This window comes from Pogoniulus pusillus, chromosome 30 (genome assembly GCF_015220805.1).
Source record: "Pogoniulus pusillus isolate bPogPus1 chromosome 30, bPogPus1.pri, whole genome shotgun sequence".
NCBI lineage: Eukaryota > Metazoa > Chordata > Aves > Piciformes > Lybiidae > Pogoniulus > Pogoniulus pusillus.
Window position 1 is genome coordinate 18087206 of NC_087293.1, and position 13282 is coordinate 18100487.

Genomic DNA, 13282 nt, shown 5'->3' on the forward strand with positions numbered 1-13282 from the left:
GGGCCGCGGACAAAAGCGGCTCTGTCTCGGCATCCCTTCCGGAGCTGAGGTCTGGCCGCTGTCGGGGAGGCCTGGACCCTCCCGCTCCCGGCAGGAATAGCCCTGCCGCGCACCGGGAGCCCCATGGCCACCACAGCCCCACTCCGGCCCCAGCAAAGACTACGCACGGCCCGCGCCCCGCCGCCGCCCGGGACTACAACTCCCGCCGCGCCCCGCGGGCTGCCGCCGCCCGGGACTACAGCTCCCATCGTGCCCTCGCCCGCTTTCTCCAAGCGCGGCGAAAGGCCTGGAAAGGACCTGGGCACTGGCGACGTCGTTCGGCTCCGGGCCCGGCCCGGCCCGGCGGTGAGTGCTCCGCAGGTTTACGAGCAGCGGCTGTGGCACTGGGGCGGGGTAGGCTGGACCGCAGAAGACCCCGGGGCGGACGGCGGTGCCGCGAGTCAGGGTCACTCGTGTCGCCGAGCAGCGCCGCTCTGCGCGGCCTCGGGACGGAGCGCCACGGACGGGGCCCGTGCCAGCAGCGGGAGAACGGCCACGGGCCGAGGCACAGCTGCATCTCGGTTGTCCCACTCGGCGGAGAGGACGAGAGGCTTTCATGTTCTCTTTCCCTCCGGCTGCAGGAAATGGCAGCGCTGGGCAGATCCTGTCAGGGCATCCCCTCCGGCCCCGCCGTGGAGTTCCCCCAGGTCCCCGCCATGGCCCCTGACCGTCACGGCCCGGCGGCAGCTGTGCGGGACGACCCGCAGCCCGGAGCCTTCGGCCACGGCCGTCTGCAGCCGCCCATGGTAATAATGGCAGGGAACGGAAACGATGGCGGCGACGGCGGCGGCGGTTCCTCCGGCCTGTACCTGCAAAGCAGCTTCGACGTTGCCTCCCTGGCTGCGCTCGGGAGTTACAACGAGGGGCTGCCGGTGGCCCCGGTGGGCTCCTTCACCAGTGCGACACGCCCGCACGGCCTGCACCTGCAGCCGGGCCACGGCCAGTAAGTGCCAGAGCAGTTCCACTGGACAGGGAAGGGGCAGGCGTCGCGGGCGCACCGGTGGCGTGACGCGGGTGTCATTGCCCAGGCGGGCTGGGCTTTGTTTGCTCCAGGAGCGTTTTGTGTGTACAGAGCAGGGCTGGGCTGTGTGCCCGACAGAGTGGGCTTCTGCTGTACTCGTCTTGCTGCCTGGCAGTTCCTTGGAGGGTGGTGAAGGAGCGTTCATAAGGAAAGAGATGTGCTTAAGAGCACCAATCTCTTGGCATGCTTTTAAGTTCATGTACTTTTTTTGCCTTTTAAAAAGTGTACTCTTTCACATGAGCACAACAGATTTAAATTGTGCCATAAAAGGTTGTTGCTTGGTCACGTTTAGTTTGAACCTGGCACTGAGAGACTGTATTAAGAGACTGAAGTTGTATCGTGTGTTACTTCATGACACATTTGAATAGTAGCAAAAATTGATCTTGCTCCTTGTGGAAAAGATAATTTCTCTTTTTTTGTGTTACTTAGCACAGAGTTCTGCTTGGAGAGCTGAGTAATTACAGCCTGCTTTAACTTTGTGTAGAACAAAATGTTTGCTTATTGTTCAGAACTTCCACTCTCTTCACAGCTGCTGACATGCTGTAACTGTGGCTTTTATCTGCAAGTGACGTTTTGAAAGAGAGGGAATTACTGTTTATAAACATCAGTGTCTCTGGAGGATATAATTAGAAGCTAAATAACTATTGTTTTTTCTTATACAGTGTCTCTGTTCGCTGTGGAAAGAAGCATAAGCTAGAAGAAGAGGCAGAAGGGTAAATTAAATTTGTCTTTTATTACCTGAAAAATCTTAAGCTGCTCTTTCTTTTCTCTGACTATCTGGGTGCATCTTATTCAAAGCCTACACAGGAAGGGAGCTTCTGTTGTTTCCATTTACAGCTCTTTCCCATAATTGCACATGAGCCCAAATCCATTTCTGTGAATTAGTTGTGTAGCACTGCTTTTCTTGCACAAGCATGCAGGATTTTAATCAGAGCAATGTGGATTTGTTTTCTTGGTGGAGACTGTGTTTCTACCACGTGCCCAGGCTTTTTGCAATGCCCTTGCTTTTCTGTATGGGTTTGTCCTGCAGAACACCACCTTTCTCTGTTGACAGTTGTAAACTTACTTTGTTTCCTAGTTGTCCTGTGCGGAAGAAGAGGCTGACAGGAGCCAAAAATTGCCCTTTGAATCCCAGCACTGAAGAATGGATTCTCTGTGCAGGTCAGGAGGCAGCTGGGGAGGTAGCAAGTCATTGTGGTGGCAGCGGTCCTGGACCTGCCATGTTAGAAATTCCCTGTGAAGAAATGGATCAGACAATGGGGGAACAGCAATGCGAGGTTGCTCGCAGGAAGCTTCAGGAGATTGAGGACAGGTAAATGCAGGGGTTCATCAGACTGGCTTTGAGCTTTCCCTTTTTGGTGGGTGTTAAAGGGTTAATCTAGCACTTAGCAGTGTGATAACACTGCTGTAAGTCTGAGATGAACCTGGGCATGGGATCTTTTTTGTAGGCTGCCTGTGGTCTGAAGCTGGTGGTGCCAGAGCAAGAGATACTAAACAAAGAGCCACTGTTTGGTGATCACTTTGTGGTGTCAGTATGCCATAATTGGGGTTTATGCTCTTTTGTGGGTATCCAGAGCTCAAATTTTAACTGGTCAGACTTAAGCTTAGGTTTTTTTCCACAAACTGCAGCCATGTTCTGTGATTGATGCTTCTAAGTGCTCACGAAAGACATGCATTTGTCAGCAGAGAGAGCAGTATGAACCAGAGAGCTCTCTGCACCCGTGCAGCGAGACTGAGGTTTACCTTGCTGCTGAACACCAGAGGGCCTGATGTTGGGGTGCTGGGGTTGCTGTGAGCAGTCTGCTGCAGTTACTGAATAAATTTTCTGTGCATTTTTGCCTTTGAAAGATTTCTGGGAATGTCACATGTAAATCTCAGCTGATTACGGCTGAGCTAGTGTGCTGAAAGTTCTAAAATGACCACTGTTGGCAGTTGCTTGAAGAGACAGAAGTTACATAAATTATAAAACAAGATTTATTTTTTTAGATGATTCCTCCATAGATTATGTGTGAAGGTTCATTTTGTCCTGGGTAATCAAGGGTAGTGATGCATGTCTTTATTACCTGCCTTTGTCTGCTTTGGACCTCTCAGAGGATTGTTCCCCAACCTTCCCAGCTACTGCTGAATTTTCTTTAAAAGGTTTATGAGAACAGAGGAGATGCCTCCAGCTGGTTGTACCATTTTAATCTCTGATGTCAGTAAAGTCTGAGAGCTGTACTCAGTGGCTTTTCGGCAAGGCTCAAATGGAGCAGGCAAAGCCACTGCATGGCTGAGGCTCTCTCCTGTGGCACGGATGAACCCTGCAGCTCCCCTGAAGGGAATCCATTGGTTTGCAGTGTGCATTGCCGGGCAATGCAGGGATCACATGGCCAGCTCAGGTACCAGAAGTGGCACAGCTGCTCCAGAGCTGCTGTGCCACAGCTGTTCTTAGGGTGCTTGGCCCAAAAGATTCAGGTCAGCATGGCCCCGCTGCTTCTGGTACCAGCCGAGGTCAGGTCTGCTCTGCACAGTGCCGTGCACCTAGATGTAACTGTAGTCTGCAGTGGATGTGCCTGCTAATAGTTTGCTCAATAGTGTTTATCTCCCTCTTCCCCCTCCATTCCTAGGATAATTGATGAAGATGAGGAAGTTCATGCTGATGGAAGTGTTAGCAATCTGCCCACTCTTATCCTGTCAGATACCCTTAAAAAAGGGATGAAGAGGGATTTTGGTGAAGTCCTGACAAAGAAAATAATAGAATCTATGTAAGTTCTGGAGGAAATCATGGTACTATATAGTTAACACGTGCAAATGGGAAGAGAGACCCACTCTCATGTTTGTGGAGATGTCTTTAATTACTGCATGATGCAGCCAGGGTTGTATATAACAGACCATTTATCTGGTCAAAAATAGGAAAAGCTGCGGTGATGTAAAAGAGAAGTTAAGTGTGACTGTCGTGGCCATCAGGCTGCCTGCTTTGTAATCCTTATTTGTTCAGAGTCGCATTTGTTGAGTAATCTGTTGTATCTCAACCTGTACATATGTGAGTTTCTGAAAGAAGGTCCTGAAGTGTGACTGACAGTGGTCATCAGAAGAGCAGAAGAGAAGAGAAAATGCAGGGTTAGAATTAGAATTAATGGAATTTAGTTAAGGAAGAGGAAACCTAGTAGAGGGAAAAAAAAAAGCTACATGGATTCTGGAATATAGTTCCAGGCTAGCACAAAGGGTGAAGATAATCTCTGGTCTTCTGCATTTAGTAGTTGTGATTAGAGAACCTAGATTTAACTGAGGCTCTGTCCCTTCTAGGAGCCGTCCCTCGATGGAGCTGGTGCTTTGGAAACCTCTTCCTGAATTTCTCACAGATAAACTGAAGTCTGTTTCTGTTAAGAACATGAAGGAGCAAAGTACAGAAGGGTGTCAAGCTAAACAGTCAGCACCAAGAGCTGCTTTTGACCCACAAACTGACACATTCCCTGAATCACAACAGACTGCCATGTCTCCAGATCCATATGCTCTTTTGGGAATCTCTGGGTGTGCAGAAGAAGAAATGGAGTTGTAGATGCCAGATTTTAGGAAGCGGTGAGCTTCTGATGCTTTTTCATGATGTTTTTTGATTCCCACTTTCTTCCTGGTTTGATGCGTGAATCTGAAGTTCTACTATTTGTTTTTGTTTTTCCTACTAACAATCCTAAGAACATGGATTGGCCAGATACAACTCAGTGAAACTGACCCTCCCAAGATTGCTGTACTCCACTTTGGTAAATGGTCTTGTTTTTGCTGAGAAGGTAATCCAGAGGCCTTTGGAATGCAGGTGTAGCTTTTCCATCTTGCTTATTAGTGAAACATCCTCTTAACTGTCCTTGGTAAAGTGTAAAGTTTAAATACTGAATGTAACTGTGGCTTAAGCCACATCTTTCACTTACTGAGCCACTAAGACTCTGGTGCACATACCACGCTTGGTCAGTTAGTTTAGTCTGAGTTATGAAAAGGTATGGAAAGGAAGATACTATTTCAAATCCAGTCCCAGCTGGAAAAGCAATCCCTATGGAAATGCATCTTTTCATGCTGCCCCATCTGTGGCTGCTTTGTACTTGATGCAAACTCAAATGTAGAAATGGAACGTTCTGCAGTGTGGTGGAGAAGGGAGTTAAAGCTGAGATAAGCTTATTGCTTTGTAGAAACTCAAACCACCTACTGACCTGGAAAATAAAAATACATACTTCAGTCATCTCTGGGTCATTGGCTCCTAAATTGTGGGGCGTTTATGCTCCCCTCCTCACATGATAGTCTCAAGAAAAACACTTCTCAGACAGTTGATTGACTTTGACCTTGTGCTCCTTGTGTGCATCAGCTGGAAGTCAGTTGAACACTTAACTAAATGGCTTGCTTTAGTTCTGTAAACATAGTAAGTCATCAGGAACAGGGAGCTGACTTGCTCTGGCACAAGGAGGGCCAAATTCTGGTTATTGTCTGTAACCAAGCCCCAGATTTTGAGACTGCTGGTGGTGAAGCGTCTTCCCCTAAGGGACTCTAGACTTAAGCCAGAACACGTGCTGTTGCCATAAATGACGTAGCTCATACAGATACATGTCAAAAGAATTTTGTACCCTGCTTGGAGTGTTACAGAATCCTCAATGAGTTAGTATTTGTACCTTTCCTTAATGCACAACAGTTCCATTATGCTTAAAACCCTTAAAGCAGAGTCTTCTCTGAGAAAGCTCAAGGGCTTAAAAGCTGTGAGTTGTGGCTTCTCCTAAGAGATCCCTTTCCAGGTGATAGGTACTGCTCAGCGTTACAGCATTGCAGTCTGGCTTTACCTTAGGCAGATGATAAGCACACAGCAGTACAGATGTTTGTGTGAGAGGGATCTGTTCTTCCTCTGCATGGCTCATGGGTAATCTGTGATGATACTCTTTACTGTCAGAGAAGCCCGAAGTGGTACTTCAGAACTGAGCTTCTCTTTCTGCAGTCGTCATTTCTTTTCTCCTAGCTGACAGCAGCAGCTTTGTTCAGAGGATGCCCTGTTCGTTAAGCCCTGTCTTGCTGCTCCTGTCAAAGCTTGTGTGACATATTCTGTCTCTTGCCAGGACATTTCAGAGCTTCACTAAAACCATTCCAGCACTTGAGTAGGTACTGCTCTAGAAGCTGATGTGTAAGTTTACCATTCTGGAAGCTTTGTTAGCTTGGAGAACGTGTGCAGCTTTATCTTGCCATTATAGCCAGTTTTGTTTCAGGGTCTGCTATATGTCTCTTGCATGTGCTAAGCAAATTTTTTTCCCTGTATTAGTAAGCTGCCAAACATGCTTAAAAACTCACAGTCTCTGTGCTACGTTGCTTGAATCTAAAGCAATGCAGTTGGGAGAAGGCTGTAGTCACAGTGAGTAGAAAATGTGAGGACTCCACAGCCTGTAGGGCTAGGGTGAAAGGTCAACAGTGGAAGTGATTTAGGCTTCAGAGCTGTCAACTAAAAAAGCCAAAAAGAAAGTATTAAAAAGTTTTATTTAAACCACCTCAGCAACACTAAAATTTTGAAAAGATGTAGAAAACTGGGCTAGACTTTAATGTGTCAAATCTACATTTTCCTCTTAAAAATGACAAAGCAAATATGCAGATTGCTTCCAAACACACTCTTCTCCTGTTACATTTGTGCCAAAGGTTGACTTCCAGAGTCATTTGATATTAATGTGGCATCACTGATGCCTGTTAATCTGCCTCCTGAAATGGGAATGTTGTCCAGGGCTGCTGGCAAAGACAGAGATGGGGAAAATTGTCCAAGGCATTTGCTTTGGTAGAAAACATTTTTTGGTAATAATTAATTTCCACCCTTCTGTTAGAACAGTTTTCAATCAAAATTGATGAAGAGCATCATGGAAGACTGAGGAGAGCCTTGCTGTAGCAGTCATTTGGAGAGGGCAAAGAGAGAACAAGTTACTGGGTGTTTTTAAACTTGTGTGTTTGTACCAGTTCCATTGGTTGGTGGCTTCCTGGAAGGACTTCCTTTGCTGCTGTCTACAGGCAAATGTAATGAAGTATTAGGGAAAAACTTAATTTTGAAATACAGAAGATCTGATTCTGGTCTATCTTGGGACCAAATTCCCCTTTGTATGTCAGTTTTCAATAAATTTTCTGAAATATTTTGTAGATGGCTGCATTTCATTCCTGGTAGAAGGTAAAACCTCCAGAGCTTTGTCCAGACCCTCAGCTGGACAGTAAAGTGCTCTGCTAGCCTAAAAAGAGTTTGAATTTCACTGCATGTCACTTCTTTTCCTCCAGTGTGACTGCTGTGCAAGGGGGCCAGCAGCAGGTGGAACAGAGCTGAAGCTGCCAGAAAGGCAAAGTTGCTGTAAGTCTGTACTGCCCCAAAGGCACCTAACAAAGCAAAGGTGTACCAAAAAGGCATTCCTGTAGCTGTGTTTTCAGGTCTTTCATTTTACATCAGACTGACATTGCTTAGTCCACCCACCTTGCTTAGTTCTATATAAAAGCCAGAAATGCTCAGGGAGAGTTTTAAAACAAATACAAAGGTATTGCAATGTGACACTTTGTCTTGTTCAACAGTTTCAAGCAGCCAAAGGCTACAGATGAGTGTGCTAGACCTTTTTGCTCTCAAAAGAAGGGGGGGGGGGGGGAAGTACTTCAGATTTGTTTAAAAATTACAAAAACTCATGAGAAGTTTCTAGGCCAGGTTAAACACTTAAACTGTACTGTGAATTTAGACAAGACTTAAATGTTCCTCTAATGCAGCATTGGAGAGAGGAAAAGAACCACGTAAGGCTCTTTTGGTTGTCTGAGTCTCCTTAGGATGTGCCTGGGAGACATGAGAGATGGGAAGAGGATCTCAGTTACAAGGCAGTTTATTTTGGCATTGAACTGCACCTGGGCATGCATGAGTTAGAGCAGGTGGAGTTAATCACATGCAGAGATACACTTGAAAAAGTGCTCAGTAGCTTGCCTAGGCACACAGGAACTGCCATTCTAACACCACAAACAAAACCATACTGAGAAATCCACAAGAACCTGAGATACCTTAAAGGGAGACAGCACACAGCACCAAGAAGTTCACTTCTATAGCTGAGACCAAACACGAGCAAGGAAATGCTTCTTGGAGCACAGGCTATCTGCAGCAACCAGGTCACAAACAGCAAGTTCACAAGAAAACAAACCTGGCTCAGGAGTACTACAGCACTCAGCAGGAACAGCTACTGCAGCTACTCTTCTATTGTGCTAGCTTTTAGAGGCCAGATGTGAGAACAGAAAAAACAGCTGCACATCTTTTTGTGCAGACTCAACCTTCTTCTAGCCCCAGGGAAGGTGTGAAGATCAGCCCTTCTGCAGGTGCTGTTTTCAGCTGCTCATACTCATGTCTGTGTCTTTGTCTTCTAGGCTAGAAAGCATAAAGCTGAGTTTTAAAGAAATGGAACTTCTTACACTACTCCTGCTGTGCCTTAATTTCATATTGAACTACTGACAAACAATGCAGAGCTAGAATCCAGTTGTCACCTGTCCACTTGCTTTCTGGCCTCACAACAATTTATTACATACTGAAGGGTCCTCTTGCAGTCAATTCTATTTTCCAGCTTGAAAGTAAACCAACTTATTACTTACAGGTGAGTTTTATCTAAATTCCCACAGTATTGCACAGCTGTGGTTTTTACTTTAGTCATCAAGTTGTGCCAGGGGAGGTCCAGGCTGGATGTTAGGAGGAAGTTCTTGACAGAGAGAGTGATTTGCTATTGGAATGGGCTGCTCAGGGAGGTAGAGGAGTTGCTGTCCCTGGAGGTGTTCAAGAAAAGCCTGGATGAGGCACTTAGTGCCATGGTCTGGTTGATTGGCCAGGGCTAGGTTGGACTGGATGATCCTGGAGGTCTCTTCCAACCTGGTTGATTCTATTCTATATAGCACAGTATCACCAAGGTTGGAAGAGACCTCATAGATCATCCAGTCCAACCTGTTACCACAGAGCTGAAGGCTAGACCACAGCACCAAGTGCCACGTCCAATCCTGCCTATCAGCTAGGAGGCTTTATTACACCAAGATAGGTTCCTCAAGTTTGTAACCCCAAGCAGGCCTGCCACTTTGACTGTCAGCAACCAACACCCTCCCCCATTCCACGCCCATTTCCTGCCCTCCCCAGCACTAAGTTGTTTTAGTCAAAGTTTAACACAAGGGCTGAAATAGCACCAAAACCAAGAACAGCTGTGCAAACACCTGGGACAGCCTCCACATTCAGCACAAGATTTCAGGAGCAGCAGATGCTTCCAGAAAGCAACTGAAGCATCCACCTGTGTACACCATGGAAGTGCAGCTGGGCTGATAAAAGGACAAGACACCAAGACCTAATCTTTTAAAAACTCTACTTTCAAACTTTGCAAGGCCCAGGAACTACTCCACTCTGCACTGAGATCCAAGGCAAAAGGTCAGTGAGCTTCACTGCACTTTAATTTCATCAGTACAGTTAAATATGAAATGGAAAAAGCAACTCTACATAGCAAAGGGAAACCAAGCACTCACACAGTAAATCTGTGAGACATGCAGGCTATTCAGTCTCAACCCAGCTGCCCATGCACAGATCCCACTGCCATTTTTCGTTAAAAGTGTTTTGAATGCAAACCAAACATTAAGGTTCATGTAGAATTGGCAAGTAGCTGAGAAACAAGCTTCCCTGCCTCCTAAGCCAGTCTGCTCTGAGGGGACAGCAGGACAGCATAGGCGCTCCCACACCACCAGAAAAGCACTGGCCATCACCCCCCTCTGCTAGCAGAGGTTGAAATGAGCACCACTCTTCTGAACACACTTGATTCCCTCCCTCCCCCTAAAAGGTGCAGATCCTACTCTTCTGCCAGGACAGCTATGCAAGGGAGTTAACACTACTGAGTTAGACACTGATCAGCTGGGGAAAGAGTTCATTGGCAAAGCTATCCTCCCAAGCACAGTCAGTGGTAAGTGGAGAGGACATGTTACTGAAGGGTGATGGGGACCCTTCATACCCAGAGTCACTGCAGGCATCCAACAGAGAGCTTGAGGCTGCAGGGCTATGAGAGGAAAGGAGGTGAGAGAAACCCAGTTCAGGCATGAAGCGGTCTACAGGTTCCTCTTTCACAGATATTGGGGCCTCAGGGTCAGCTTTGTCTTCAGACAGAGAGAGAGGTACTTCTTCAATTTTCACTAGCATATTGGTTTGGTTGCCCATCTTAACAGGAATCTTCAGCATTAGGGGCTTTGTGTACACATGATCAAACCTTATCAGTTCATTAATGGCCTCCAGCTTGGCTGATGGGGACCCCAAAGGAGGAGAGGGGGAGGATGGTATGGAATTTGTTTCTCCACAGATCTCTTCTTCCAGCTTTTGCAGGCAGGTTGACTCCGGATCAGTGTATCTGAGAAACATGTCTTGGTCCAGACTGTCCAGAAAGCCCAAGAGCAGATTAGACTGCAGAATGAAACACTATTTTAGAAAGACAGCCGACTACTGTTACAGCAAAACATCAGCTGTGACAATTATTAACCCTCAACTGGAAGTTAGTGCATGCTAACAGGATCAGAGAACTAGAACAAACATGGGAATATCAAAACAGGCAGGAAAGGCAATTAATTATCTTTCAGAAAAATCTGTCCATTAAAGGCACTGTCAGTCACTACAGAATTCTACACACATTTGATAATCAGAGCCTCTATTAGAAACTCCAACTTCTCAGGGCCATCAGGACCACAGTGTCCGCCGGCATCACACTGCAAGCAACAGAGCTTTGCTTCAGCAGACCTACACTTGCATTCCTGGAAGCCATTCATAAGAGACAGGGTTCCAGGTCTGAACAGCTGTGTCAAGTGCCCAAGTTTGTTCCCAACAACAGCAAGAGCACAGTATGCTCCTGGTATTAGTACAGGCTTACAAGGAGCTGAAAGACTGCTTCAGGAAATAGCCTCCAAGATTTAGTGGGAAATGGTCTTGAATGAATTGCACAAACTCCTGTACAGACCAAACAGCTGCTTTAAGCAACAAATACAGTATTCCAGGTGTGGAAAGTCAGATGACTTCACATCATGAAGTTATGACACAAGTGTTAAATACACACCAATTCTGACTTCTGCAGGCATTCCACATAGGAGTGTGGGTGCTCACCTCTGAGTCTGAAGCATTACTGCCATGAGAATCCACGTGGAAGTTATCAGAAATGGTGACTGCTGGGCCTGCACCTGCTGCAGAGGAACACGTAGTCTGAGTGCTGCGGACTCAGCGGACCCGGTCACCAACCTAATCTCATCCACCTGTGATTCCTTCACAAACTGTGTCAAGGAAAAAAAAAAGAAATCCAGTCAGCCACCAGCAATGTTTTGAGCAGACACAGTACAGAATCCTGAAGATCATGCTCTTTCAGCAAAGGCATCAGAATCAGATTCCCCACTTGCTTGTGCAGCAGGAATCTGAAGGTAATGGCACTCCCAAACTAGCTCAACTTTCCACTGATTAGCAGATTTATTTGTTCACCATTTTTAATCGGGAACCTGACTCCCAACCCCACACTGGAGTCCTATTCTCTTGAAACAGGCACATGCAACTCTAGCAGTTACCACTGCACTTCTACAAAGGAACGCAGGAAAAAAAGTGATGAAATAGCTTTGGAAGCGTCACCTCACCACCACCCACGCTATCCACGACACCGACTGAGGGCTCAGGGCTGTGTATCCGACCTGCGGGAACAGGCCACCCGGTCCCCCTCCTCGCTGCAGGGCAGCAGGCTTCCGCCGGGGGTACTCGTCCCCGCCCACTGCCACGCATCTCCCCCAGAGATAGGCAATTCCTGGCAGGTTGCGCCCAGGAAAGCGAGACCAGCAGAGGAAAGCTTACCTTAGATTCGTTCTCCTCCATCTTCAGAGCATCCAGGCCTAGGCGGCAGCGGAGCTCCCGGTTTTCCAGGGTGAGGTTACACGTCCTCTCCCGCAGGAGCTGGTTTTCCAGCAGCAGCTTCTGATTCTGCGGAGCTACCAGTGAGCCAGGGAGACCACAGGAGGCCGCAGTGCGGCCCACTCCCGTCTCACGGGCCCACCTAACCCCTCAACCCGGCCCCTCACCTCCTCCTCCAGTTCCACCACCTGCTGCTCCAGCTCCGTCATCCGCGCCTTCTTCCTGTCCCGGGCGCTCTGGGCCGCTACGCGGTTCTTCAGCTTCCTACGGGGCAGGACAGGACAGGGCGGCCGTCAGTGCGGTGACACCCTGCGGACAGACACCACCGCACGGCGCCACAGCCAGGCGTCGTCGCCGGCCCCACTCACCTGCGCAGCGCCTTCTCCTCCGGGCTCAGATGGGTGAGCCGCTGCCGCTTGCGGGCCGGCTGCGGGGCCTCCAGGCCCGTGGGACTAGAGGGGGCTCCTGCTGGCAGGACAACGGAGAGCTGCCGACCCGCCGCGGGACCGGAGGGTTGAGCCGCTTTGCCAGAGATGAGAAGCAGCCGGGGAGCCGCGGTAGCGGGCAACGCCGCCATGGCCGGAGAGCAGAGGGCAGAAGGCGCCGGCGCCACGGCTTGGGGCACGCTCTGCTTTCCGCGGCCCCGCCCGAATTTCTACGATCGTGGCTCTTCCTGATTGGCCAGGGCATCGTGACGTTGCTCCCAGGCTAGCGTGTGATTGGCCTGCGGCTGAAAGCAAGAGAGGAAACGAATTGCATCAGATGAGGGGTGGAGGTCGGGGGCGCTGGAGCTCGGGGCTGGCTGCGCGCCCCTCGGCCCGGCTGCTGCCTTGCAGTTGCAGCACTGGCGGGGACCGCGCCCGGTTAAAGGTCTTTTGGCCACCGTCCCAGAGGCGAGTGTCCCAAAGCTGTCCCAAGCAGAACCCGAAGGAGAAGCACAACTTCCGTGGGCACATGAGTGCCAAGAATGGAGCTATCGCAGGTGCCGTGAGTCTGGGCTAAAAACTGAGCTAAAAACCAGAGACAGCGAGAAAGTCAACGATGAGCAGGAGTTACAGAGAGCATGCAGAAGTACCTCAGGGTTGTCCTCTGAGCCCAGCTTGTTCCTCAAGAGCAGCAGCCGTGTGTGATGAAGTGACCTGTGCACTTCTGGGTCTGTCTGGTGAAGAACATCACCATACCACGATGGGTCAGTGGCAGATCTGAAAGGGTTAGGGCCCAGGCAAGGCCAGGTTGTGTAGGGGGAAGGCTGAAAAAGCTGTGCACACTGGCAGGCTGCTGCTCAGAATGCCAGCAACCGGCAGCCACTGCGGAGCTGCCCTCAGCTCAGTGCCTGACCC

General features: G+C 48.8%; 2 protein-coding genes across 4 annotated transcripts; one reads left to right on the top strand and one right to left on the bottom strand.

The window, feature by feature from the left end:
- The first annotated feature begins 47 nt into the window (after positions 1-47).
- Positions 48-7180, top strand: CCDC117 (coiled-coil domain containing 117). Of its 2 annotated transcripts, XM_064168939.1 has the most exons (7): positions 48-345; positions 621-982; positions 1723-1773; positions 2139-2372; positions 3667-3804; positions 4346-4618; positions 4733-7180. In XM_064168939.1, the coding sequence occupies exons 1-6, from the start codon at positions 124-126 to the stop codon at positions 4596-4598; spliced, it is 1260 nt and encodes a 419-aa protein (XP_064025009.1). In that variant the 5' UTR covers positions 48-123; the 3' UTR covers positions 4599-4618; positions 4733-7180. The 2 variants fall into 2 exon arrangements, with proteins under 2 accessions (XP_064025009.1, XP_064025010.1); XM_064168940.1 differs by lacking the exon at positions 3667-3804 and having other exon boundaries at positions 4346-7180.
- A 3018-nt stretch (positions 7181-10198) lies between these two features.
- XBP1 (X-box binding protein 1) lies at positions 10199-12601 on the bottom strand. 2 transcript variants are annotated; one of them, XM_064168948.1, is made up of 5 exons: positions 12311-12601; positions 12110-12206; positions 11886-12011; positions 11160-11236; positions 10199-10469 (listed from the first exon to the last, which is right to left on the bottom strand). In XM_064168948.1, exons 1-5 carry the CDS (start codon positions 12517-12519, stop codon positions 10283-10285), a joined length of 696 nt encoding a protein of 231 aa, XP_064025018.1. In that variant the 5' UTR covers positions 12520-12601; the 3' UTR covers positions 10199-10282. The 2 variants fall into 2 exon arrangements, with proteins under 2 accessions (XP_064025018.1, XP_064025017.1); XM_064168947.1 differs by having other exon boundaries at positions 11160-11323; positions 12311-12600.
- Positions 12602-13282: the final 681 nt, after the last annotated feature.

Excerpts from the sequence above, each read along its gene's own strand:
- CCDC117 (XM_064168939.1), top strand. The coding sequence starts at position 124 with ATGGCCACCACAGCCCCACTCCGGCCCCAGCAAAGACTACGCACGGCC. Across the intron at positions 2,373-3,666 it reads CTTCAGGAGATTGAGGACAG|GATAATTGATGAAGATGAGG; the intron begins GTAAATGCAGGG and ends CTCCATTCCTAG. Across the intron at positions 3,805-4,345 it reads AAGAAAATAATAGAATCTAT|GAGCCGTCCCTCGATGGAGC; the intron begins GTAAGTTCTGGA and ends TGTCCCTTCTAG.
- XBP1 (XM_064168947.1), bottom strand. The coding sequence starts at position 12,519 with ATGGCGGCGTTGCCCGCTACCGCGGCTCCCCGGCTGCTTCTCATCTCT. Across the intron at positions 12,207-12,310 it reads GAGGAGAAGGCGCTGCGCAG|GAAGCTGAAGAACCGCGTAG; the intron begins GTGAGTGGGGCC and ends CCTGCCCCGTAG. Across the intron at positions 12,012-12,109 it reads TGGTGGAACTGGAGGAGGAG|AATCAGAAGCTGCTGCTGGA; the intron begins GTGAGGGGCCGG and ends GTAGCTCCGCAG.